The following is a 27,146-nucleotide window of genomic DNA, read 5'->3' as shown; positions in this document are numbered from 1 at the left end:
ATCAGTATAATGATTAATTATTTTTTATCTTTAAAATTAATTTTTATTTAATGATTTTTGTGTGTATCTTTAGTACTTAAATAAATATGTTATAAGAGAAAAAATTAAAAGAGAGAAGTGATAATTTGATCAATGAAAAGATATTTTAAGAAAAGTTTAGGTTAAAAAATGTAGCAATATGAATCCCAAAAGAGTTTATAAGGATGAATGTGCATTGGATATTGCATGGAATATGTACGTACTAAGATGTATAACAAGGGTTTTCCACCATTAGAGAAAATGAATGAACCTCAAATAAAGGGGATAGCAACATTCAACTAATTCCTTGAAATTATGCTTCTATCTTATCTATTTAAGATTTTTTTTCTGCATTATTCATCAAAATCTATTTTGTTTGTGAATCATTTCTAACTTTCCCTTATATCATTAGCTTCTCTATTAATTGTCAATGCATAACCATAACTACTTTATATTTTCTGTCTAATCTCATTCATTGCCACGTAATGGTTTTTGTTTTTAATTTCTTCAATCATTACTATTTTTATTTCAATAGTTTCATATTTTCAACACTATTAAGTTGCTTTAGAAACCACTAAGTCATTTCATTAAATCTCTTAAATTATATAATATTTCTCAAACTTCAAACTTCTAAGTGTTTATAAAAATTCTTCGATGACTATTAGTAATATTGTGTCAAAATTTCCTTTCTAACTTTTATATATGTAGTATTTTATTTGTAAAATTAAGGTTCACTTCGTTTGTATTAAGATTCATTTCTCGAAAAAGAAGCAATGACGGTATCCGGGGAATAAGCATCGGCTAACTCTGTGTTATTGATAAATAAATTTAGATTGATATTTAATTAGTTAATAAAGTTTTATAAACAAACTCTATAATCTAAAACAAAGTTTATTGATAAATAATTGGTAGCTAAAACATATATAACTAATTAGATACCAATCTATAAAATATTTATCAATAATAAAAATTAATTTAGATACTAATAATTTTTTTAATCTCTAAAATGAAGTTTGGTCGTGGGTCACCTCCAAGGTATTTAGTCTTTTTTTTATAAGAATTTGATTAACCTTTCTCATTAATTTATTCTTTCTTGCTGATAAAAAAAGAATATTTCAACCCTCATACAAGAAAATAGAATTCAATCTCCATATCTAAAAGACGCATCGAAAACATGACTTCAAAAACAAACTAAACAACATAAAACAACACACCACTTCATCTACCTCAAAACCTAGAAAAACGAAACACACAACTACAGTGTCTCTAACCTTAAAAAACCATACATTCTCATCTCATATCTAAGAAAAACTTTATCTATCACTACTTCAACGCATCCACCTATACAATTTTTTTTATTAACAAAGAATTAAATAAATAAAACAAAACATTTTCCGGATGGTCTTACTCTCATACAAAACATTTCCTGATTTATGAGAAACATTTCACCTGCTATTCATAATGCAGATATATACATATTTTAAGTGTTGATGATATATCTGGAACAACATTTTCAGATTGAGAAGTTTTGGATTGAAACATATAATGTTGTTGATAATTTCAATGAATTAGCTGCATGTTGCTATCACTTTATTTTGAATCAATCCATTTTCTCTGCATAGAGGCAACACAGTCCACTAACTTTCACTGCATACGTAGAATCTATCCATGCAATTTCTACTATCACCATCTTCCATCCAACTTGTTGCTTATCTCATTCAATCACTTTATTTTGATCATACATGCACACTGTTTTCTTCTAATTTCTTTACTATAAACAACAATCCATGAATATGAAACATCTTCATTGTTGAACTGTCTTAATACAATGTCACAATATCAAATAAATGCTTACTATATACATACCCCAAATTTGATTTCACACATGCATGCAAAGCAGAGTGTTCTACTCAGATCACTATTCCAGTTTTAAGTTTATGCTGTGCTGTTTTTAGGGTTCCTTCCTGTAACTTAAAAGATGAAAAAAAACACCGTATTTATTATTTTTTCACTAAAAATATTATTAAATAAAGATAAATTTTAGAGATAAAAAATAATTAAAAACAAATCATATGATTTTGATATTTATAATACCTATTCTTTATTTGTTCATATCATTTGCTAACCTAAATTAATGTTATCTCCTAACCTAAATCAAATCCACCGTCCATCTAAATTTTCTTTAGATTTTTCTGGTATCGGACGGTTGATTTTTATTTGCTGATCAGGCCCACAAAAAAGTTTTTATTTTTACTTGAGAGGGAGAGAAATGGAATTTTATTTTTAATCGAATATTAAACTATGAAACTATTTTTTTAATAAACGAGTTAAAATAAAAAAAGTTATATTTTTATAACTTGTTAACATTCTCCAACGTGCATCTGTATTACCAATTGTCTCAATAGAAAAAATAAATAAATTATAGAATTTTATTAAAAGATAAATGATGCGCACGTGTTACCGAAACAATATTATTGATATTTTATGAATAAAAGCATATTATATATATATATAATTTATTCATATAAAAGTATACTAATATATACTAATACCTTTTATTTAAAATATATAAGTTAAGATGTTTATGAAACATGTGACTCATGAATTTAATTTTTCTACTGAGTTTTTAATATTATCTCTTTACGTAACTTCAAAATATATTGATTTTGATAATTTTAAATTTTTTAAAATGATTAATATATTTTTCAAAATAAATTAGAGAATAAAATTGCCGAGAATATCCGAATCTTATCCCTTTCATCACATTCATTATCTTTAACAATTAGTATGGAAATAAAGATATTCATAAAACCTTATCTGCTCGTATAACTTAGAATATTTAGAAGAGTTTTTCATAATTCCTTTTTAAAAGAATAAATATTTTTTTTAAATTAACTCATAAAGTTTAACATAAAAGTTAGAAATATTAACTTGATATATATTTATATATATATATATATAAAAGTTTCTTTAAATTTTACTTTTTTCTATACAAACTAATTTTAATTCACAACAAAGTAAAATTTATTTTTCCTTTCTATTCTTTTCTAGAATAACTGACAAAAAATAGTCAAAATGTGTCTTTATGACCAGGTCTTTAAAAAAAAAACTTTAGCAAAATAATTATGTTCAGCATAAAGTCCTATGAGCAGTTGGCAAACATTAATTACATGGATATAAATTTCACTTGAAGTTTTTATACATAAATTAATTGAAGAGTACCACAAAACACGTCGATGATACTTGAAAGTAGCAAACAACATTTAGATAGTTTAATTGAATAATTTGATTTTTGTTTGATGCAGTAACAATATATATTAAAAATATTAAACTTTATCATGATTGTTTAAATAAATAGGAATTTAACTTTGTAAAAAAGAAAGTATGTTAGAGGTTTATTCATACATAAAAATAAAGACTCAAATTATGAGGATGAATAAAGCACATTAAAACAAGAATGATATAAGTAAACGAGTTTTAATTGTAATTATTAGGGTTTAGAAGTTTTAAACACAGATATCAATATCAGCACTTACGTTACGTTTCCTTGGGGGCAACGTTGGAGTTATGGTGAATTAATTAACTAAACCAAACCAATTGTTCTTTACATCATGAGCGCTGGTACAGTGCATGCAATCAAATTTTTTATATTAGAGAAAATTTTCAGTCTTTTCATTCAGCTTACTTTATGTTTGCTTTAAGTTAAGTAATAAATGAAGAAAAAGTAAAACCTAAAATGGTGAAGAACAAAAACAGAACTTTGGAGTTGTGGGTAAAAACATTGAGAGTCAAACATCAACCTAAATACAATTTTAGGATTTAGTATTTAAGGTAGATTTTACCATTTGTTGGATATTTTGGTGTGAATTTTAAGTATAACTCAAACGACTTATAAAGTAAGGTTTGTACCTAATTATATATTATGAAATGTCTTAATCTTGATCGGAAATATTTAACAATAATTGCACCTTTACTATTAGTCTTCAAATCATACTTCCCTCATCTGCAGGTAATCTCTTTTTTATGAAAGCAAGATCTCAACAAACACCACTTTTAAACATCATGCTTTTTAAGGACAAAATTATACAAAGTATTTTTTCTCTTATTTCCCTCACATTACCGTGAATAGATGATATGCTAAAAATCTTTTAAACATGATGAAAAAAGTGTATGAAGTATTCATCTTAAAGGAAGTGAAATAGGTGGACTAATAGGTTTAATATTTAATAGGTTTAAGTTCGTGAATTTCTGTAAAGTCAAGAATTAAAGACATTTGGGAAAAGAACGGGATAATATTCGAATAGAAAATATCAAATTGTAACAAAAGATTATTTTGTTAAATTGTTATAAAACGTAGGTGGAGACTAAATTATAATATATATATATTTACTATTTTAAATAAATAAATTTATGTAGTTATATATTTATTAGTTTTTATAATATTTTAATAAACTTATATTGATAGTATTATTAATATAAAGTAGTATATATTAATAAATATAAATCAATATATTAATAAAATAGCTGATTGGCTTTGGTTTTGTTTTTTTAAGGGTTGGGATACCCTCCCCAATTTAATTTAATTTAATTAAATTTTTGCTAAAAAAAATAAAAAATAAAATGAATTATTATATATCAATACATATACAAATATTATATTTTTCCTGATTACGAAGAATTATTATGCATAAATAAGAATAATAATAAATTAAAGATGTAAAATAGTCTAACATGCATACATCAAGATGTTGTTATTCCAAGTGAAAGTAGACTTGAGTCCCTTGAATAGGTTTATGCTTGGTGTAGATGGAGGGTGTGGGTAATGTTGACTTTGTGAAGAGTTTGGTATTCTTGAAATATCTTTTATATTCATTAATTCTATTTTTTATTAATAGAAAATGCTAGAGAAATTGATTAATAATTATAACATAAGAGATCATAAATAACTAAATCCATAAATTCATCCATTGAAGTTAAGATCTATACGAGATCTCAACAACACAAGAGGTCAAAATTGGGTCCAAACACGTATGATGCAAAGGTAAAGTCAGAAGAATACTTTTATAATCAAAATAATAGTAAATAATACATCATGATACTAAAATCTATCACTTTATAATTTAAATTAATAATAAATAATTTATTAAAAATATATAGAGAGAAATGGAAGCCCAACCATGGCTACGAGTTTTTTCACGAAAATATTGTATTTTCTTTAAATTTTAGGTAATTTTTTTTAAAAAAATAGCCAAGTATTACACAACGTAAACGATTTTAAAGTGAAAAATAGTATTCATATAAAACAATTTAGAGTTTAGAGTGAAAGTAATATTTATTAATACGAAATAAACGAATTTAGAGTGAAAATAATATTTATTAATATGACTTTAGATAAAAAAAAGACTACACGTAAAAAATTTATCGTGATCCGCTAGGTATAGTGATGTCATGCACATATCACGTGATATAATGTTCGCAAATCAATTAAAACTAAATATTTGAATAACATAAAAAAAAAATTAACACAAAAAAAGTAAAACATTTGACAAACATTACAATATAATAATATTTTAAAATTAAAAAATAAGTTACATATGATTAAAATATTAGTTTATTTAGGTGTGAAGTATATGTTGGTATGAAAGAAGTACCACTAACTAGACACCATGTTTTAGTGAGTAAACTTAATTATTGGGTTTTCTTTATAATTTATATTTAAAGAGATCATTATACTTATAATTGGTGTGTAACATGACAAAAGGAAAACTTAATAGTAGTTGTCCGAGTAGAAGGAGATTGCAGTTTGTGACCAAAACACATTAAATCTTGTATTCGTGATTATGTGTTGTTTCCGTGCTTACGTTTTTCCATCTGTGTATGTTTTATACTGTATTGTATGGTGTTAAATCCAAAAAATAAAAGAAATAACTGCAAAATGAGATTGAATTCATGATCTTGTGATGATGTTAAAGTTTAAGGTGAGATGAATTACAGAAAAAAAAAGAGATTACTAGTTAAGCCACTCCATTTGAGAGACATTAAAGTTTCTCAACTCCAGTGGGGGATGTTAGTTGAGTTGTGGAGTAAACTGGGAAGATGAAGTATTGCAGAAGGAGTTGCAGTGTGGCTCTTCCTCGCAAGCTGCTTGGTCCCACATCGTATTTAAGAACTTTGACCTACTCCAACGAGATTCCTGTTGATCCAGCATAAATCATAAGTGGCCGAAAAAGGGTTAGAAATTTCTCAGTGTGAATTGATGAGTGAAAAGTTAATAGAAAGGACCAGGGATCAGCCACAGCAACAACTCACACCCGAGAATACTAATTTATTTGATTTTATTTGATTTGATTTTTGAGGATGAGAGAGAGAGAAGCTATTCGCAGTCAATATCGATTGGTTCAGAGTTGTCTGTAGGGCACAAAACCCCACTCTTCTCACGCAACTTGTCAAAGTGAGTGACGCACAACTTGCATATTCACGTTATAACTGCTTCTCTGTGTTATGTGTGTATATATACACATGTATTTGCACTCTTAAAACATCCACAATTGCAAACATATATCTCCAGCTTCTTTGGTGTATATAGCTAGAGATGAATCTCTTGTTCTTGTGCCTTCTTCCCTTCTTATTCTACTCTTTCTTTTCCCTTTTGAAGGTGATTCTTCAACGTAGAGGGCAATCATGTTACATGTTGGCCTACGAGTGCTTCATGCCCCCAGAAGACACCAAACTCAACACGGACTCCGCGGTAAAGATTGTGCTACGAAACAGAAAGCTGAGGTTGGAGGAGTTGAGGTTTCTCCTCAAAACCATTGTGAGTTCGGGGATTGGGGAGAACACTTACTGCCCCAGAACCGTTCTTGAAGGGAAAGAAGAGTGTCCATCTCTAAAGGACACGTACGAGGAAATAGACGAGATCATGTTCGACACACTCGACAACCTTTTCAAGAGGACGGGAATTTCGCCCTCTGAGATAGACATCCTCGTAGTGAACGTGTCCTTGTTCTCGCCAGCACCTTCTCTCACAGCTCGTATCATAAACAGGTACAAAATGAGAGAAAACGTGAAAGCTTTCAATCTCACAGGCATGGGGTGTAGTGCAAGTGTTGTTGGTATTGATGTGGTGCAGCAGCTCTTCAAGACTTATGAGAACTCTGTTGGGATTGTTGTGAGCACTGAGGATCTTGGTGCACATTGGTACTGTGGCACGGACAAGAAAATGATGCTTTCTAACTGTCTCTTTCGCTCCGGTGGCTGCTCTATGATGTTTACAAACAAGCCTTCTCTGAAGGGTCGTGCGATATTGAAACTGAAGCACATGGAGAGGACTCAGTACGGTGCCGACGACGAGGCTTACAACTGCTGCATGCAGGTGGAAGATGAGCTCGGGTATTCGGGTTTTCGCCTCACCAAGAGTCTTGTCAAGAGTGCTGCTCAAGCCTTGACAGTGAACCTTCAAGCGATGGCACCAAAGATTCTGCCAGTGTGGGAAATGGTAAGGTTCTTCTTTGCCTCTGTAAGGTACAGTGGGATGAAGAAGAGGGAGATGTTACCCTTTCTCACCGGGCTGTTTCTTGGAGAGAACAAGACAAAGAAGACAAAAGTTAATCTCTTGGGAGGGGGATTGAACTTCAAGACAGGGATAGAACACTTTTGTGTTCATCCTGGAGGAAGGGCAGTTATTGATGGGGTTGGGAAGGGCTTAAGGCTCAGTGAATATGACCTAGAGCCTGCTAGAATGGCACTTCACCGTTGGGGGAACACTTCTGCTGGTGGCCTTTGGTATGTTTTGGGTTACATGGAGGCCAAGAAGAGGCTGAAGAAGGGTGATAGGATCCTCATGATTAGTCTTGGAGCTGGGTTCAAGTGCAACAACTGTGTTTGGGAGGTGATGAGGGACTTGTCTCATACTAATGTGTGGAAGGACTGCATAGAAAGTTACCCTCCAGAAAACATAATCAACCCTTTCAAGGAAAAGTATAATTGGATCAATGAGGAATATCTTAGCTTTGTGAGGTTGGATTTTAACAGGATGGTCCTTTAGGTGGGTAGAGCAAAAGGATTGGACCACGTAGTTCAGTAAAATAAGAACAGAAATGAAAAAGAAATATAAAGTCTAGATGAAACTATACAGCTTAATTATTTAACCACAAGTTGTGGAATGTGATGATGTTAATTTGCAGCCTTTAAAGCACTTATTCTGGTTCATGTTTAAACACATAGATTCATATAATTAGTGAGAGGAGAAAGAGCAAGTGTAGAGTTGATTTATTGAGAGAAACTTACACACATGTACTGTTACTTTGCCATTGGTGAAATAAAGTTTCATGTCATTAAATGTGGTGTTGTTGACTTGCCCATAACCTAAATTTCTGCATGGCTGTCGCTGACTGTGGGATTTCCTATGAGTTTCTTCTTTCTTTTGGTTGGTGGTGTCTTAACTGATAAATGTCCCTTTTCTCATTTTGAATTCTAAAACCATTACGGCTTTCTTTAATAACTTTATCATCACTTTAAGGAACAGACAAAATGAATTAAAGGCTGAAGTTAATGATCTGGTTACTCTGTTTACTGAGAAAGGGAAACCTAAATTGTCATAGCATAAGCAGCTATGCACAAATCATTTTCATTTTGCCCTATCATCTACTTCCATCATTGTCTAAACTCATTATAATGAATAGTGTAGGGTTGTGGAGGAATCATACTCATTCAATACTTCGTATTTTAATTTTTTTTATTGATAAAAAAAAATTATAATGAATATATGAACTTTAAACCTAACTCAACTTCATAAAACCAATTCAATAAGATGAGGTTTGCATTCACTTATATACTATGAAATGCTCTAATCTCTAGTCGATGTGGGATCTTCAACAATCTTGTTATTCAAAATTTTCAAATTCCATTTTATAACTCATTTTATTACATTTATATTTAATTATTTATTTTATATTTTAATTAAATAACTTAATTTCATATATTATTATTATTTTTTATGGTTGTTATAAGAATGTTAAATACATATGAATGGTGGTATCAAACATCTTTATCCTAAAGAATATGACTCATGACACCCATAACTGATAATAAATTTTAGATTCAGGTGTCAAGTACTTCATATATGATGCATTTTCATTCTTCTATAATAAAAAATTTATATAAATTCTCCTAAACCCTAAACCGATGTTTTAAATTTTTAATCGATATAATAGGTAATTGAATAAAATTGAGTTTTTTTAATCTACATTTTTAAATTGGTTAATATTTAGATTTGATGTAATTTTTTTATAATTTATCTTGGTTATAGAATTGATGAAAAATGTGATGAAGTTTCTACATATCAATGAAACCCAATATTATAAATACGAAAAAAATATTAAAATAATAATATTAAGGATTAATATAATTGTATAAAAAATATGGATTATAAATATATCATTACCTTTTAATTTTATGATATTAAAGATATCTTTTCCTTTATGATTCCTCAGCCTACAAGATCTATAGAGCCGTATCTTTAAAGAAAAAGTTGTGACACATGTGAATAACACTATTCAACAATCCTTTATAATAATATTATAATATTTTAAATTAAAAATTAAAATTAAAATAATTAAAAATATTAATTTATTTATTTGTTATGAATGTCTTTTTACTGTATCATAGTCCTTTCTTTAAACACCCCTCTGCTCCCTTCATAGCTTAAAAGACCTTTGTTATTTGTGTATTTCATCAAGATAAAGATGTTTGATACCACTGTTCATATATTTTTGACATTCTTATAATAACCATAAATAATAATAATTATATATGAAATTAAGTTATTTAATTAAAATATAAAATAAACCATTGAATACAAAATTAATAAAGTGGATTATAAAATGGAAGTTGAATTTTTTGAAACGTGAGGATACTATTTATTATACAACTTTTTTATTAAAATAAATAAGTAAATATGACTCGGTTATACAAAATAGTTTTGTCCTACTGTATTCATCAAATCAAGTTTAGAAAATGATTTTTTTTTATAACAATAAATAAATAAATTAAAGAGACACTAAAAAATTTTCAACCCTTATATAAATTTTATCTCCACATATAGAATCCAAAATTTTTACAGTGGCTCTTACTTTAGCTAAAACACAAGAGAAAAAAGAACTATATCATGCAGTGCTATAACTTATGAATCAGTGTCTGCATCAGACAATTTGGCTTAGACGATGCAAAATGAAAATGATTTGTGCATAGATACTTTTCTCAGTAACGGTAGAACTAAACCAGATCATTAATTTAAGCCTTTAATTCATTTTGTTTGTTTCCTTAAAGTGATGACAGTGTTATTAAAGAAAGCCCTAATGATTTTAGAAAGAAGAAATGAGAAAAGGGTCACTTAACAGTCAACACACCACCAACCAAAGGAAAGAAGAAAGGAAGAAACTTATGATATAGGCAAGTCAACAACCCCAGTTCTGAACAACACCACAATGAATAACATGAAACTTTATTTCATCAATGATCAATGGCACAGCAACAGTAAATAAATCAACTCTACTCTTGCTCTTCCTCAATCTATGTGTTTAAACAAGAACCAGAATAAGTGCTTTAATGGCTGCAAATTAACATCATCATCATCACCTTCCACAACTCGTAACTAAATAATTAAGCTCTATAATATTTTTTTCATTTGTGTTCTTATTTTACTGAACTATATATACCTCTCCCCTTTCGCTGTACCCACCTAAAAAACCATAGTGCTAAAATCCAACCTCACAAAGCTAAGATATTCATCATTGATCCAGTTAAACTTTTCCTTGAAAGGGTTGATTATGTTTTCTGGAGGGTAACTTTCTATGCAGTCCTTCCACACATTAGTATGAGACAAGTCCCTCATCACCTCCCAAACACAGTTGTTGCACTTGAACCCAGCTCCAAAACCAAACATGAGGATCCTATCACCCTTCTTCAGCCTCTTCTTGGCCTCCATGTAACCCAAAACATACCAAAGGCCACCAGCAGAAGTGTTCCCCCAACGGTGAAGTGCCATTCTAGCAGGCTCTAGGTCATATTCACTGAGCCTTAAGCCCTTCCCAACCCCATCAATAACTGCCCTTCCTCCAGGATGCACACAAATGTGTTCTATCCCTGTCTTGAAGTTCAATCCCCCTCCCAAGAGATTAACTTTTGTCTTCTTTGTCTTGTTCTCTCCAAGAAACAGCCCGGTGAGAAAGGGTAACATCTCCCTCTTCTTCATCCCACTGTACCTTACAGAGGCAAAGAAGAACCTTACCATTTCCCACACTGGCAGAATCTTTGGTGCCATCGCTTGAAGGTTCACTGTCAAGGCTTGAGCAGCACTCTTGACAAGACTCTTGGTGAGGCGAAAACCCGAATACCCGAGCTCATCTTCCACCTGCATGCAGCAGTTGTAAGCCTCGTCGTCGGCACCGTACTGAGTCCTCTCCATGTGCTTCAGTTTCAATATCGCACGACCCTTCAGAGAAGGCTTGTTTGTAAACATCATAGAGCAGCCACCGGAGCGAAAGAGACAGTTAGAAAGCATCATTTTCTTGTCCGTGCCACAGTACCAATGTGCACCAAGACTCTCAGTGCTCACAACAATCCCAACAGAGTTCTTACAAGTCTTGAAGAGCTGCTGCACCACATCAATTCCAACAACACTTGCACTACACCCCATTCCTGTGAGATTGAAAGCTTTCACGTTTTCTCTCATTTTGTACCTGTTTATGATACGAGCTGCGAGAGAAGGTGCTGGCGAGAACAAGGAGACGTTCACTACGAGGATGTCTATCTCAGAGGGTGAGATTCCTATCTTTTGGAACATGTTGTCAAGTGTGTCGAACATGATCTTGTCTATTTCCTCGTACGTGTCCTTTAGAGATGGACACTCTTCTCTCCCTTCAAGAACGGTTCTGGGGCAGTAAGTGTTCTCCCCAATCCCCGAACTCACAATGGTTTTGAGGAGAAACCTCAACTCCTCCAACCTCAGCTTTCTGTTTCGTAGCACAATCTTTACCGCGGAGTCCGTGTTGAGTTTGGTGTCTTCTGGGGGCATGAAGCACTCGTAGGCCAACATGTAACATGATTGCCCTCTACGTTGAAGAATCACCTTCAAAAGGGAAAAGAAAGAGTAGAATAAGAAGGGAAGAAGGCACAAGAACAAAAGATTCATCTCTAGCTATATATATCAAAGAAGCTGGGGATATATGTTTGCAACTGTGGATGTTTTACGAGTGCAAATACATGTGTATATATATATATATATATACATACACAACACAGAGATGCAGTTATAATGTCAATATGCATAAACCACTTCTTAGGTGTCGTGCTTAAAATACCATGTTATCAACACGTCTTTCTTAAAGTAATATATAGAATAGATTTCCTGAGATGAAGTGGTGTGAGACCACACTTTACCAATCACTACCTTCAAATCATACTTCCCTCATCTGCAGCTAATCTCTTTTATGAAAGCAAGATCTCAACAAACACCACTTTTCTACAAAACATCATGCTTTTAAGGACAAAATTATACAAAGTATTTCTTCTCTCATTTCCCTCACATAGTTACCGTGAATATATGATATGCTAAAAATCTTTTAAACATGAAAAAGAGTGTATGAAGTATTCATCTCAAAGGAAGTGAAATAGGTGGACTAATAGGTTTAATATTTATAATTTAGAGTAATAGGTTTAAGTTCGTGAACTTCGGTATATAAATAAATGTAAATTCTACCTTATAAATTATAAGATTAAATTGAGTTTAAAGTTATTTTTTATTAACATTAATATATATTATTTGTACTAGTGTAATAAAAAAAAGTTCTTGTTCCTCTGGGTTCAATTTAAAATTTGTAATGTGATTTAAAAGGAACAGGAAAAGGGCAATCCATTAGGTAGTTAGAGTTATTTCATTGTACTTCATATCCAAATATTAATTAATTAGTATATATACATATAATAAAGAAGTAAGTTTTGTATTTTAATAGTTAGATACGGAAGTGTTTGAAACATGAAAGTATTGCATGCAAATGCAAATAAGGGCGGAATTAGAAGCGTCACGCAGAGTGAATTTGAGCCCTCATTACTACACTGTCCAAAGATGGTAGAAGCATTAACTGCTTCCAGCAGCCACAAAGATAATAATCTAAACCATGAATTACTTTTTTTTTAATGAATTAGTTTTTTAAATTTAGTTCAATCTTATAAAATTAGTTTTGTCGTCTAATCAATGTGTTCATGAGATTAGTCAGTAATCAACTTGTACGTGAGATTATATATTTACAAATGATAAAAACTATTTGAAAAATGATGATTTAATAAAACTAACTAACTCTTATTTTTTTTATCTGCTAAAAGTAAATAAAATAAAATTAGACATTTCAGAGGTGTCTCAATCCTTATACAGACATTTTACGTAATCTTTAAATAAAAAGTGGTTAAAATCTGCTCAACAAAACATGACTTATAAACATCTATCAAACCCTACAGTCCACACTTAACGAACAAACTCTCCTCAGAACAAACTCTCCTTAGGATTTAGGGTTTAGGATTTAGAATAGACATTAAAAGGATCGAGGCTTGCATGTCCTTCTAGCACATTTATTGCTCTTTAGCTTTCTCTTTCTCCTACATGACATATATAATGGAAAATGCTTGTGATGTATAATATGTTGACATGGATTTCTGAGAACCACGAGTGACTGTGTTCAGAAGTTCACATGTGTCTTCATGTACTGGTTGCTTTGCCTAAGACACTGATCTGTGTAAAATTAATTTTGTGGGGTATTGAATCTTATGAGCACCCACCCTTACCCTTTTAATGCTTTGCTACATACTCCTATTTACTACTACAAAATAATTGTTCTACATCCAATGTACTACGTACTGCTAACACCCACTACGTACAACATGATATCATATCACGTGGAGATTGACAACAATAACACCATCAATGTTTTTTTTAACGTTTTTAATATAAAAAAAATTAAATAATAATTAAATTTAAAGACTAAAAATAATTAGTTATTATATTAATTAAATTATATATTATTTTAAAGATTAAAAGATTATAGTAGTTTATATTATTGTTCTCCTGTTGGTCTTCTTCAAACCAAAGTTTAATTACTTAATTATACTCAGTAGTGAAGCAGTTACACAAATGTTTGTGCATATATATATATGACTGTCGTTTTGTGTTTGTCCTTAGAAGATGAGACAATTCTTAACGTATTGCCCAAACATTACCACGTTGTTCTTCTTTTGAGACTTCGTCGTATTCAACCAAACCAAGGCCAACCAAACATGTTTGATAAAGTGCAACTACCCAAAACCATGTTTTTTTTATCAGGATTATACGACAGAAAAATAATAACATTTTTTTACGAATATAAGTGCAAAAGAGTTTCTTTATTGGTAATCAAGAATTTCTCATTGATATATCTTATAATTAGAGTAATTTTTCAATTACGGTATGAGGAAAGTTTAACTTAGAGGAATTAGAAAACTTAAATAATTGGTAATCAAAATACATTCGGAAATCTATGTTTTTGGATTTGAATTTCTGAAACACTTCTCTAGATTTAAGAATCTTTTCTTTGAAATACATATTTAGATTTTGTTTTTTGAAATTCCTTTTTCAGTATTTTTTGTATTCTAGGGTTGTTTTTCCATAATGAGATTTCCATTTTCTAATTATTCTGAAATGAGCTTACAAATTTATTTTTTCAAATATTTATTTATTTATTTATTTCAGATATTCAATTTGAGAATGAAAGGCAATTTTAAAATTTAAAAATAGATCGGTTGCATGTCACAATTAAGGCTGTTTCTTTTTTCACTCTAACAAATTTTTTTTTATCCTATCATTTTTTTTTGAAAAAATTATTTTACCCATTTTAAAAATGATATCCGGATTATTCTTTTCAGAATATTTCTAAAACAGATTTTTCAGAACATATTTTATTAATTTCGAGTTTATCAATCCGGAATAAAAAAAAATGTTACAGAAAGAATATTCTTGAATGATTTTTTTTGTCTTTCGGATTTCTTATTCCAAAAACATCATTTACTTACAAAACTCCTATTCCAGAATATTTTTCTTACGAAATCCTTATTCCAAAATCACTCAAAACTGTAAAAGATAAATTAAGTATTTCAAAGAATGTAGGGGTGTAGGAAGAAAATTGCAGGAGTGCAGGAAGAAATTCCCCACCATTAATGGGATCAAAGAATTAGCCTTGTATGTCAGACATGTATTGGGTCTTTTGATCTCTTAGGCTTGTTTGGGCCTTTTGCTCTCTTATGCTTGATTGGGCCTTTTGCTCTCTTAAGCTTATTTTGGGCCTTTTGCTCTCTTAGGCTTATTTGGGCCTTTTCTCGGCTTCTTTGAAAGTGAGTGGACCCAAAATACTGAAAAATTGCGAAATAAGAGAGAGGGGTCGAGGGAAAAAAGAGAGGGAGAAATGAGAACGAGGAGATGGTAAAATGATCTCAAACTCCGACCCTGTAGAACCACTCACTGCGGCCGCGGCCACCCCCGCCGTCGCTTCTTCTTCCTCTGAATGTCAGCCTGCACCGCCGGCGACACCAAACATTGTGATGTCCTCCAAGGATCACGATTCTCTCTTCAGTGGCGGCGGCATCAGGTGCTTATTTCCATTTACTGTGGGCCTTTCCTTTTTTCTGAGGTTGTTCCTCTTTTTTGGTTCAATTTTCTACTGGTTTGGGGTTTGAATTGAGGCTTTTCATGGGCAAATTCATGATCGGTGTGAACGCCATGCTATGAGGAGAAGTTGTGCTCAGAAATTCAATTATCAGCGCGATTAGATAAAATGGGAAAATGAATTCTTAACAGGACCGCAAAAGTATGATGTTAGAATGTTTGTAAATTGTGAACGTAGTTTATTGCATTTTAATGCCATGTGTTGATGGTCATTTGTTTGTATGATATGACATGACATTGCAAATCCACTATAAGAATATTTGGGTTTGCTCCTTCTTCATAGTTAAGCTTCTGAAAGAAGCATGGATGGGCGTTAGTTAGAAGAAATGGGCGTTATAGCTTTGTGTACCCTTCTTTTATGTTTATTTTTATTAAATAATTTAGAGTAATATCAGCTTTTATTTCTAAAGCATTTATGCTCATTAAAAATTAAAAATGGCTTTCAAGTTTGTATCAGTTTATTTGCTTTCTCCTACCTGGAAGCGTCTTTTTCTTACCACATTAGATGAAGAATTTAGGGAGTTATGGATTATTATTTTTCCTATCATTTTGTCGCATCCAAAATCAAATAGTTCCTTTTAACTATTCAATGACTTGTTGAAACTAATTGGAATTTCATTCCATACCGATTTGGCTTAATTATTAATTTATTAGATCGTTGAGATAAATAAAAGAGACTATATTTGAGAGGGTTTGAACACTCCTCTCGTATGTTCTTGTATTTACATTGATAGAATTCTGATACAATGAGTAGAGTGAAAAACAAAGATCAAAAGCCAAAACTAGAGTCCTAGGTATAGAGATAGATACAATTCATAGGTACAGAGATATAGCAGTTTTCGAATGCAACTACTTACTTACCTATATTTAATACCTATTTTAACAAGATCAAATGTGTTATTAACTCGGTCAGGGCGCCCTAACATAATCAAACCGGCCTTAAAACCAATGCAAACTAGTTTTTGGTCCAAGGCCCACTTTACAATCACATCCAATGCCTGACTGAACTTTCAATACTGGCAGTCTAGCTTTGCAGTCACATCCTAGGCTGTTATGCATGTTGTAGGCTACTTGATATTTACTCAATTAAATGCTATTTGATCTGTACCTGATAGTAATGTTTTATGATCAAGGCAGATACTATGGGAAAATGTGATAAATGACATAATTTGTTTGTTTATTTACTGCCATTAACAATTGTTTTACCAAAATTCATTCGAAGAGAATTCCAGGGGTCTATGAAATATATTTGAATTTTGCTTCAGGCATCCTCTTATGTTTTCTAATAATTGTCTTCCAACTCTCAAATATTCAAAAAAAGATTATTTTTGTCTAGCTTTCTCTCTGGATGTCCAAATGGAAGGCTTAGCTATGGGTATTCCAGTTTCAAGGGTAAGAGGTCATCGATGGAGGATTTCTTTGACACCACAATATCGGAGGTTGATGGTCAGATGGTTGCATTTTTTGGTGTTTTTGATGGTAAGCTTGTTTTACATTCCCTAAAATCAGTATTCTACCTTTACCTCTTCCCTCTATTTTTTTGATTTGGTGTGCAACATAGCCAATTTACATAGCAATTTGTAAGATTTTTATTGTTTGGTATGACATTTAGGATAAAAATTTGTGGTCCTGTTTCCTTTTTAAAACTTATTTATGTCTGTTTATTGTCGCTCCTGCTGGGTGTTGGTGAGATGCTTTTTATCATAGGATTAATCTCCCTAGCATGTGCCTCCACGGTCAGTGTCTCAGCTTTTGTGGCAAACATCTTTCTTGCGTGTGACACTGTTTAAGTTCCATACTAGACTCGTCCTGCCCTTTGCTACTCGGATCTGCCCCCTTTGCTACTCGGATCTGCCACCTTTGCTTTTTTGATCCATCCATCCATGTTTTCTTTTATTTACCACACTATAGCTTGTTTTGTCGCTGTCCAGCCCTTTTTGTTACCTATGATTGATTCGGACCATCTGAAGGCTGAACCAACATTGTCTTTCTCTGTCACTTCTCAGCAACTCCTCCCCGTTCTGTTTTGACCTCTTCTCTCCTTGAAGGATCCTCTTATTATTTGGCTACTGTCCCAGTCTCTGTTGCACTCCTCTTGTTTGGTGGCTGCACTTGGCTTCTAGATTGTTCTTGCACGAACCTCTGTTTTAGAGCTGTCTGTTTCGGTTTGACTTTGGTTTGCCTACAACATTGGTTTCTATGCTTTGGTTCTTGATTTGCCGTCTTCAGCAGTCTCATGCACACTCTGATCCTGCTAGTCTTTAGTCCTGGGATGAAACCCAACATCAACTATAGATAGGGTCGATAGGGTCAAAGTAGAGCTAATAAAGACTTGGCAATTGACACTTCTTGAGTTTGGATTGAGTAAGGCACAGCCCAAATAGAAAATGATCATTCCAACCATATTTGGTGGAGTCCATATTATATTTTTAAATGGATTTATTTGTAATAAAGCTTATTCACGTTTCATTAATGGTTTCTAGTTTCTACTTTCGATATTTCCTCTTAAGATTTGTTTCCTTATTTTGTTAGGATTATAATCTAGTATGTTATTATAAATAAGGGTGAATGCTTTACTTTTTTTATGGTCCTTATTCAACATTAATTTGTGATATTAATAAAAAAAATTATTTATGCAATTTGATTAGATATACTAAAAATAAGGAAATAAAATCGAATAATAGTGTTAATATGTTTCTTTTTATTCTTTTAGGTCATGGAGGTTCCCGGACTGCAGAATATTTAAAAAATAATCTTTTTAAGAATTTGAGTAGCCATCCTGATTTTATCAAAGACACAAAGACTGCTATAGGTATGAACTTCATTGTTGTAAAATTATAGGATATGCCAAAATTTTCATATCATATTACATTTGTTTGGTTTGTGCCTGGACGGTGTAAATATTAACATGTTTTTGTCTCATTATTTGTTTCATTGCAGTTGAAGCATTTAAACAGACTGATATTGACTACCTCAATGAGGAAAAAGGCCATCAAAGAGATGCTGGGTCAACTGCGTCAACAGCTATGTTGTTGGGGGACCGAATTGTTGTTGCAAATGTTGGTGATTCCAGAGTAGTTGCAAGTAGATCTGGTTCAGGTTGATGCCATGCCAGTTATGTTTTAGTGAGAATATGGTTTACATTGGGCATGGTGATAAATGGAGGGAAAATCCAGCATGTTTCCTTTCAATGTACTACATTGTCAAACATTGGTTTTTGGTCACAGCAGTTTTACTATGTTTCCAGTGTTATCCATTGTAGTAAAATTTCCTTGCAAATTGCTTATTCTAGTTGGATATGCAAAATGGGCTCAAGAAGCAATATAAATTCCTATTCCTGTTTTTTTCCTTCCTTTTAACTGATGTGTTTTTGTTTTAATGTAGCCATTCCTTTGTCTATTGATCACAAGCCTGATAGATCTGATGAACGTCAAAGGATTGAAAAGGCTGGGGGATTTATAATCTGGGCTGGTAAGTTTCTTCCTGTGGGGTTTTAATGTCATTTTTTTTGGGTGGGAGGGGGTGCGCTGCATACTTCATAATAAGTTGACAATAAATGATAGCTTCTATTGCTGCTGGTTGATCCAGGAACATGGAGGGTTGGCGGTGTTCTTGCTGTGTCCCGTGCATTTGGCGACAAACTTCTCAAGCCTTATGTCGTTGCTGACCCAGAAATTCAGGTTGCCCAAATCATAAGCTTGATCATCCATTTGGTATTCTGTGTGCCCTTATATTTGTTATGGCTGCTAAGTTCCCCTCTTCTGGTTCTTTTATGGCTTAGGAGGAAGAAATTGACGGTGTAGATTTTATTATAATTGCCAGTGATGGCCTTTGGAATGTGATATCAAACAAGGTGAGACTATCTTACCTGTTAAAGGTGGCCTAAACAAGATGGATTTATTTTTCATTTTGATTGTGCGTCTATGTCTTTTCAGGAGGCAGTGTCTTTAGTACAGAATATCACAGATGCAGAAGTGGCATCCAGAGAACTTATAAAAGAAGCTTATGCACGGGGAAGCTCAGATAACATCACCAGTGTTGTTGTTCGATTTGATGTATCATGATGTGCCCATATGTTTATACTATAGGTATCTCTCATTTCTAACAACTCAATTTCTGAGTGTGGAAATCACAAATGGCTGTGAAGGCGTAGTACCTTGTTATCTAATGAATTGCTTTATTAATTATCTTCATCTTCCCACTGCCTAATTTGTTCTAGTCTTTTATAAGGCAGTTTCTTCCTGCACCATGTCACTTTTAACCAGCACCTTATCATTTTTTTCAAATTTCCAAAATTATTCTTATTCCGGATTTGAAAATCCGGAATAATAAATATAATTCAAAACTAAAAATATACATTCTGGATAAAGAAATCCGGAACACAAAATTGAAAATATTCTAGATAAAATTTTCAGAATTCAAAAATATGTTCCGGAGATTTAAATCTCTAATATTTCTGGAAAAAAATTCCATAAGTAATTTTTATCATACCCTCTTTCTTTCTATTAGGTTATTTTCCTCATTTTTTAGGAGTATCTTGTCATTTTAAATAGCAGTGAGTGTATTTTAGAGTTGATATGGTGCAGGGAGAATTTGCTCTTTTATAAATCTTAGGTTCATTTCATTTTTCCCCAACCTCTAGGATCCATTAATCGACAAAGGATTGTTTGGTTTGAAATTTTTTATTATCTGTTTCTTGTTTTTAAGCGTTTGTAAAAGAATTGGTTAAAACAGAAAACAAATATTTCGTATTATTTAATACAGATTTTTAAGATAGAAAATAAAATGAAAACAAAGTGATAATTTTGTAATTAGAAATTAAAAGGAAAATGAATTTATAAGACTTTTTTTCACAACAAACCTGTCCTTTGTTTTTTTCATGAAACCCGTTGATTTTATTTATTTCGTTGTGTTCATACGTGGTCATTAACTACCCAACAATGGCAGATCGTTAAGTTTGGTACGTTTTGACCCGGATTGCCCGATTGAAAACGGGTTATTGACTTTCGTACATGGAAAAATTTAGTTAAAGTTGATAAATTATTTTGATAATTTAGTTTAAATTTTGTTTGAGTATTTTTTTTATTAGATTAGAGAAATTAAATTTATAAAATAGATGTTTTTACTTTTAAGAAAAATAAAACCCAAAAAAAATATATAAGAAAAACTTCACATTTGATTTGTTTATATAATTTTATTTTTAATGTATAAACATTTATTTTGTCATCTTGAAGAGGTTAATAAATTCCAACTACTTTATTTGGAAGCTTGGAAATATTAAAGCTAATGCTTTATTTGGTAAAAAAAGAAATATGTTGAATGGAAATAAGTTGATAAAGTAAAAACATATGAAAAACAAGGTGGAAACTAAATGCGATAGGTAGAAGAGAACAGAAAAGAATGAAGAAAAAAAGAGTTAGAAATAATAAAAAGAATTTTATCATTTTTTAAAATTATTTTTCTTCTTCATTTTTGCCCCCAAACAAACAATCAAACTTTTGTATTTATGTCAGTTGAGGACAAGTTTGAGAACATGCCTTATCTGAATATACTAATCATATACTAAATTATACTTACTCCCTTAAATATGATATATTTTCGTTAATTGTCCAAAATAAATTAATTGTTTTTTACATATAACATCATATACTTGACAAATATTTGACTATAAGGTTATCAAGCATATTTTTTTTCTTCAATTTTAAGTGTGTTCAAATTCAAATCCAGAATTAAACATATGTGAAAACAATTTCTCTCACAAAAGAAGAAAACTATTATGAGTTAGGTCAGAATCATGATGACAAAATGTGCAATAGACACCTTCACCTTGACTTGAAGAATGTCTTACAAGTACTAACAAACAACTATTTATTAGGTTTACATTTTAGAAATATATGAATTGATAAAGAGATTGAATTTATTAAGAAGTAGATTTTTAAGTCTAATTTAACGTTATAAAATTGACTTATAAGAAGAGATTTGTACCCACTTATAAACTATGAAAGGTCTTAAAAAATATACTTAGAATGCATGAATTTTGTGTTTGTATAGTCCAACCAAAATCAAAAGAAATCAAGAAGAATAAGAAGATGTCGTTGTATGTGTTGACTCACTTGCACTCCGATTGAGCTGTCGCTAAAGCAATCGTCACCAAAGAAAAACGTTTCGTCATTATCTGATTCAATCACGATTCGGATCAAACCTTCATGCAGAAGATTGATAGGATGTTGGGGTCAGTAGAAGATGTTATAAAGAACTTGACATTGATATATGTGGTAGATATAACTCAAGTGACTCCGTTTACTGCAGCGTGAGAGGGGTGGGTTGGGGATCCCACATCAATTAAAAATTAAGACATTTTATAATATATAAGTGAGTGAAAACTTTACTTGAATATAAACAGATTTTATAAGGTTAAAGTTCAAAATACCGCTCACATTGAAACTGCGAACTCATTATCATAAATCACATTACTTAAAATTAATTTGTAAACCTCACCCAATTTTATTCTCATCATAAAAATATAAATTTTATTTTTAAAAAATATATAAAATTAAATATTGTAAGTAATGGTTATATTTAATACATTGCTTGCAATTAAGGAATCAATTTAACACAATAAAAATATTTATAGTTATATTAGCTTAATAAATGTTTTCACTCCCACGAAAAAACGAGTATCTTATCGATAAATTTTATAGGAAAAAAAAGAAGACAGAAAAGTATAGAAAGGACAAGAAAAAGAAAAGTCGAAAATGTATTCCTCTGAATGTGCGTGTTTCTCTGAACTTTCCTCTGTCAATTTGTTGCTTCACTTTCCTTTCCTTTCCTTTCCGATTCTCCATATCTCATAACAATCCAAAGCCAACTTATTCTCTTACTCCCTTCACTTCCACTCTCTCCTCTTCTCCTTCTTCCACAACATCCATGGCCTCTCACCAACCAGGTTCTCCCTCTCTCTCTCTCTCTCTCTCTATATATATATATGTATGTATATATACACACATATGTATGGATATATTGCTCCACTATTCTAAATTTTTCATTTTTCGATGACCCTTTTGCTTGTATCAGGAACCGGAGCTGACGGGCAAGGAGAAAAGGGCCCTCCGCCGCCGATCCCAGCAACGGCCTCTCAGAATCCGCTTTCTGAGATATCGCCATCGCCGTCGCCGTCGCCGTCTTCCTCGACGGCGCCGGCGCTGGTGCTGTCGAACTCGGGGAAGCGCATCGACCAGGCGGGGAAGAAGTACGTGAAGCAGGTGACGGGGCGGCACAACGACACGGAGCTGCACCTGGCGGCGCAGAGGGGCGACGTCGGCGCGGTGAGGCAGATTCTTCTCGACGTCGATTCTCAGGTCATGGGAACTCTCGGAGACGACGACGATCTCGACACCGAGATTGCGGAGGTGCGAGCTTGCCTCGTCAACGAAGAGAACGAGCTCGGTGAGACCCCCTTGTTCACTGCCGCCGAAAAGGGTCATCTCCATGTCGTGAAGGAACTTCTCAACCATTCCACCGCTCAGACTGTTTCCAAGAAGAACCGATCTGGATTTGATCCCTTGCATATTGCGGCTAGTCAAGGCCACCACCGTATGTATATATCTCTTTCTATTATCTTCTTTCTAGTATTTGTGTGTTTTTTGTGCTGCTTTGGTGAGTTAGTTATACGAGGAGTTATGTTATGAACGTATGAACATGTTCTGTGATTCTTGAGGTTTAGGAAAGAGATTGTAACTCCTAGAAAGTGAAGTAACTAATCTGAGTCATTGAACAAACTTTTCGGATGACTCTTCTCTAGAACAATGTTCTATTATGTACTAATGGTCATTGTCAGGGTGACGAATCAGGCGAGGTTTTGGCAGATTTTGGGACATATTAACGCTTGATTGAATGTTTGGTTATTCAGTTGGTTTGGTGTCATAGGCTTGGTATCCTTCTTATGAGTGTTGAACTCACTGAGTCTTTACCTAGAAGGTACATAGCCCCTGAAGTTGCGGGCTCTTCCTTGTGCGTGAAGTCACTTTAATATAGGACCGATCATAGCCATTGTTTAGAAATTTAGTTGTTGGTATTTGAAGTATATGTATAAACAAATTATAAATGTGTTGAAATATCAACCGTTGCTTTTCTCATCAGAGACCGAGACTATTTACTTTATTTTTACTTACTTTAGAGGAGCCAGGATCAAAGGAAAGTTATGAAGGGAGAGGATGATCTTTGTTACTCTAATAATTGAATGGATGGTATGCTTGGGTTCTTACTTTTAGACCTTGATAGCTTTTGGGTAGTTCATTGAGATGAGATGTTCTTATGTGCTGATGTAATGTAATGTGTGTTTGGTTTTCTGTTTTTCCATATGATTCATGGTGTATTTTGGTTTGCAGCCATTGTTCAGGTTTTGCTAGATTATGACCCGGGATTGAGCAAAACTATTGGTCCATCCAATTCGACTCCACTTATAACTGCAGCGACAAGAGGACACACGGAAGTGGTGAATGAGCTGCTGTCGAAGGATTGTAGCTTGTTGGAGATTGCTAGATCCAATGGCAAAAATGCATTGCATTTAGCAGCTCGTCAGGGTCATGTGGAGATTGTGAAAGCCTTGCTCAGTAAAGATCCGCAGTTGGCTCGGAGGACTGACAGGAAAGGGCAAACTGCATTGCATATGGCTGTAAAAGGGCAGAGTTGTGATGTGGTAAAATTACTTCTTGATGCGGATGCTGCTATTGTTATGCTTCCTGACAAATTTGGTAACACGGCACTACACGTGGCAACCAGGAAAAAACGAGTAGAGGTATGTCAACAGTTGCACCATATGTGTATAGATGAGGCCATATAATCAAGTTGCTAAAACTAATGGGAGTCTCACCAAATAGCTAAATAAGCCTTATCCCTACCCCTAGTAGCAGGATATTCGTGTCTTCTCTTGTTTTTATACCTAGGGTACTAATAATAATCTATGAAGCTCGGACATGCCTTTTAAATGATGAGTCCCTGTGTCATTGACACGTGTACAATACTCATACGATACGTATTGGTGAAATGTCTAATTAAAAAAAAAACATTCTTTGGGTCTTTGACAATTCTAATAGAGCTTCAACACAATTTTAAAAAGGACAAATACAATGATTTTCTAAAAACTCATAACTTAATTGTATAAGTTTCTATTATGATTGTAGACATAACGAACAAATCTTATATATAATTAGGAATATTTATATTATATATGTATTATTGCAAATTTTTTATTTAATCTCCTATCATATCTTCATATAGTGTGAAATTTGTTAAAGTTGTTAATTTTTCTTTAAATTAATCTCAACTAAAAGTGTCATTTTCAATGATGATGATAATCTCCTATCATATAATTCATAATATAATTCATAATGATGTAATATATAAATCCATGACCCCGTCTTCTGTATATTTTGGACATTTCACGTATTAGAAGTGTTCGTGTTACATAGATAATAATGTTATAGTTTTGTGAACATCAGTCCTTAATGCTGCTCTTAATCATCTAAATGTGGTGAGTTTTTATTCCAAAAGAAAACATTTATTACAATGTAATATAACAATGTTTTCTTTCCTAATTATAGCTTTTTAGATTTTCCATAAAATTATAAAATGCAACTAAACATGTAAAAGAAGCTGCTAATTTGGTACGGTTCATTTGTCCAGAAGTTTTGTGCCTTTTTTGTTGAACTTTTTTTCTTAATATAATCATCCATCATAGTTCCTCAAATGAAAATCTAATGCTATGGTTTCTCAACTTCCTGCACAGATAGTGAATGAGTTATTACATCTGCCAGACACCAATGTCAATGCATTAACCAGAGACCACAAAACAGCTCTTGACATTGCTGAAAGCCTTCCTCTCTCTGAAGAGGCATCAGATATAAAGGAATGTCTTTCTCGATATGGAGCACTTAGAGCTAACGAGCTCAACCAACCAAGGGATGAACTGAGGAAAACTGTTACTCAAATCAAGAAAGATGTTCACACTCAACTTGAACAAACCAAAAGAACGAACAAAAATGTTCATAATATTTCCAAAGAGTTAAGGAAACTCCACAGGGAAGGAATCAACAATGCCACTCAGTCAGTAACAGTGGTGGCGGTGCTGTTTGCTACAGTTGCTTTTGCTGCTATATTCACCGTGCCTGGCGGTGATAACGATGATGGCTCAGCTGTGGTAGCAGCTCATGCTGCTTTTAAAATCTTCTTCATCTTCAATGCTATTGCACTTTTTACATCTTTGGCTGTTGTGGTTGTTCAAATCACCTTGGTTAGAGGTGAAACTAAGGCAGAGAAAAGGGTGGTGGAGGTAATCAACAAGCTCATGTGGCTGGCTTCTGTCTGTACTTCGGTGGCATTTATTGCTTCTTCTTACATTGTTGTGGGTAGGAAGAACAAGTGGGCTGCTATTCTTGTTACAGTAGTTGGAGGGGTGATAATATCTGGAGTTATTGGCACCATGACTTTCTATGTGGTGAGGTCTAAGAGAAGCAGGTCAATGAGGAAGAAGGAGAAGCAGCTAGCCAGAAGAAGTGGATCTAACTCATGGCATCATTCTGAATTCTCCAACTCTGAGGTTGATCGGATTTATGCAATTTGATTTTGAACTTGCAACCTACACTGGTGATCATGAAGAACAACTTGTTGCAAAATCCATGACAGGTGTTTAGAGTTGCTCTATTTTACAACATTAAGAGTTCACTGTACAGGAAATTGGTCTCTCAAGACTTAGCTGCAGCTAATGCCTCTGTTGCTGCTGCTGGTTTTCTAGGATCTTGAGGAATTGGAATTAAGCACCTGTGTCATAGTCTTGATCCCATGTTGTGATTTACTAGGAAAATAAATTGAACATTGCTTTAATTATGAGTTTATGTATTGATGTATTATCAAAATATGGCTGCCACTTCTGTTGGTTACCCAGTATTTTATTAGAATTTTATTAGAATGTGACTGTAACCATCACAACTTACCTAGATTACACATGCATCATGTCCAGTGCTCAGAGAATGAAATAGTATACTTGTTAAATGTATTTTATTTATTTTTTATGAATTCGTGAGGTGAAAATGAGGTCTGCAATTTGTAGATAAGGGTATGATTGAGTTTGTAATGAAGGTTTTTATTTTTGTTCTCTGATTGAGCTTCAGCTCTTCAAAAGTGTGGTGTCAACTTGCACAGTGAAGCAAGATGTAGCAGCCAAATTTGAAAATATCATAGTGTTATAGTAAAGAAATTTGATATAAATAATAATCTAGTTTACACAAACAGTCATTATTGCCAGTTTAGGAGTAAAAAGAACACAGTGATGAAGTAAAAAATGAAAAAAAGGGACAAACTAATAGAAAAATAAGATGATAAATTA

At 32.6% G+C, this 27,146-nt stretch overlaps 4 protein-coding genes across 5 annotated transcripts; 3 read left to right on the top strand and 1 right to left on the bottom strand.

Annotated features, from left to right (window-relative positions):
• The first annotated feature begins 6,330 nt into the window (after window positions 1–6,330).
• Window positions 6,331–8,356, top strand: LOC137827746 (3-ketoacyl-CoA synthase 19-like). Its single transcript, XM_068634036.1, has one exon. It carries the CDS (start codon window positions 6,611–6,613, stop codon window positions 8,060–8,062), a length of 1,452 nt encoding a protein of 483 aa, XP_068490137.1. The 5' UTR covers window positions 6,331–6,610; the 3' UTR covers window positions 8,063–8,356.
• Window positions 8,357–10,447: 2,091 nt separating this feature from the next.
• On the bottom strand, window positions 10,448–12,254 carry LOC137827744 (3-ketoacyl-CoA synthase 19-like). Its single transcript, XM_068634035.1, has one exon. The coding sequence runs from the start codon at window positions 12,206–12,208 to the stop codon at window positions 10,757–10,759; it is 1,452 nt and encodes a 483-aa protein (XP_068490136.1). The 5' UTR covers window positions 12,209–12,254; the 3' UTR covers window positions 10,448–10,756.
• Window positions 12,255–15,433: 3,179 nt separating this feature from the next.
• LOC137828829 (probable protein phosphatase 2C 11) lies at window positions 15,434–19,956 on the top strand. 2 transcript variants are annotated; one of them, XM_068635551.1, is made up of 8 exons: window positions 15,434–15,686; window positions 17,100–17,242; window positions 18,477–18,575; window positions 18,704–18,862; window positions 19,148–19,234; window positions 19,352–19,443; window positions 19,545–19,616; window positions 19,699–19,956. In XM_068635551.1, exons 1-8 carry the CDS (start codon window positions 15,526–15,528, stop codon window positions 19,825–19,827), a joined length of 942 nt encoding a protein of 313 aa, XP_068491652.1. In that variant the 5' UTR covers window positions 15,434–15,525; the 3' UTR covers window positions 19,828–19,956. The 2 variants fall into 2 exon arrangements, with proteins under 2 accessions (XP_068491652.1, XP_068491651.1); XM_068635550.1 differs by having other exon boundaries at window positions 15,435–15,686; window positions 17,085–17,242.
• Window positions 19,957–22,444: 2,488 nt separating this feature from the next.
• Window positions 22,445–26,812, top strand: LOC137828827 (ankyrin repeat-containing protein ITN1). Its single transcript, XM_068635549.1, has 4 exons — window positions 22,445–22,709; window positions 22,838–23,356; window positions 24,151–24,560; window positions 25,551–26,812. Exons 1-4 carry the CDS (start codon window positions 22,691–22,693, stop codon window positions 26,382–26,384), a joined length of 1,782 nt encoding a protein of 593 aa, XP_068491650.1. The 5' UTR covers window positions 22,445–22,690; the 3' UTR covers window positions 26,385–26,812.
• Window positions 26,813–27,146: the final 334 nt, after the last annotated feature.

Source organism: Phaseolus vulgaris, chromosome 7 (assembly GCF_000499845.2).
Source record: "Phaseolus vulgaris cultivar G19833 chromosome 7, P. vulgaris v2.0, whole genome shotgun sequence".
Classification (NCBI taxonomy): Eukaryota; Viridiplantae; Streptophyta; class Magnoliopsida; order Fabales; family Fabaceae; genus Phaseolus; species Phaseolus vulgaris.
Note: the sequence above shows the minus strand (reverse complement) of the source record. Positions and strands in the feature narration are given on the sequence as shown.

Bases quoted from the DNA above. Each gene is read 5' to 3' on its own strand.
- LOC137828829 (XM_068635550.1), top strand. From the start codon at position 15,526: ATGATCTCAAACTCCGACCCTGTAGAACCACTCACTGCGGCCGCGGCC. The intron at 18,863-19,147 runs GTTGATGCCATG...GTTTTAATGTAG, and splicing joins TGCAAGTAGATCTGGTTCAG to CCATTCCTTTGTCTATTGAT. The intron at 19,617-19,698 runs GTGAGACTATCT...ATGTCTTTTCAG, and splicing joins GGAATGTGATATCAAACAAG to GAGGCAGTGTCTTTAGTACA.
- LOC137827744 (XM_068634035.1), bottom strand. From the start codon at position 12,208: ATGAATCTTTTGTTCTTGTGCCTTCTTCCCTTCTTATTCTACTCTTTC.
- LOC137828827 (XM_068635549.1), top strand. The intron at 23,357-24,150 runs GTATGTATATAT...TTTGGTTTGCAG, and splicing joins GGCTAGTCAAGGCCACCACC to CCATTGTTCAGGTTTTGCTA. The intron at 24,561-25,550 runs GTATGTCAACAG...CTTCCTGCACAG, and splicing joins CCAGGAAAAAACGAGTAGAG to ATAGTGAATGAGTTATTACA.
- LOC137827746 (XM_068634036.1), top strand. From the start codon at position 6,611: ATGAATCTCTTGTTCTTGTGCCTTCTTCCCTTCTTATTCTACTCTTTC.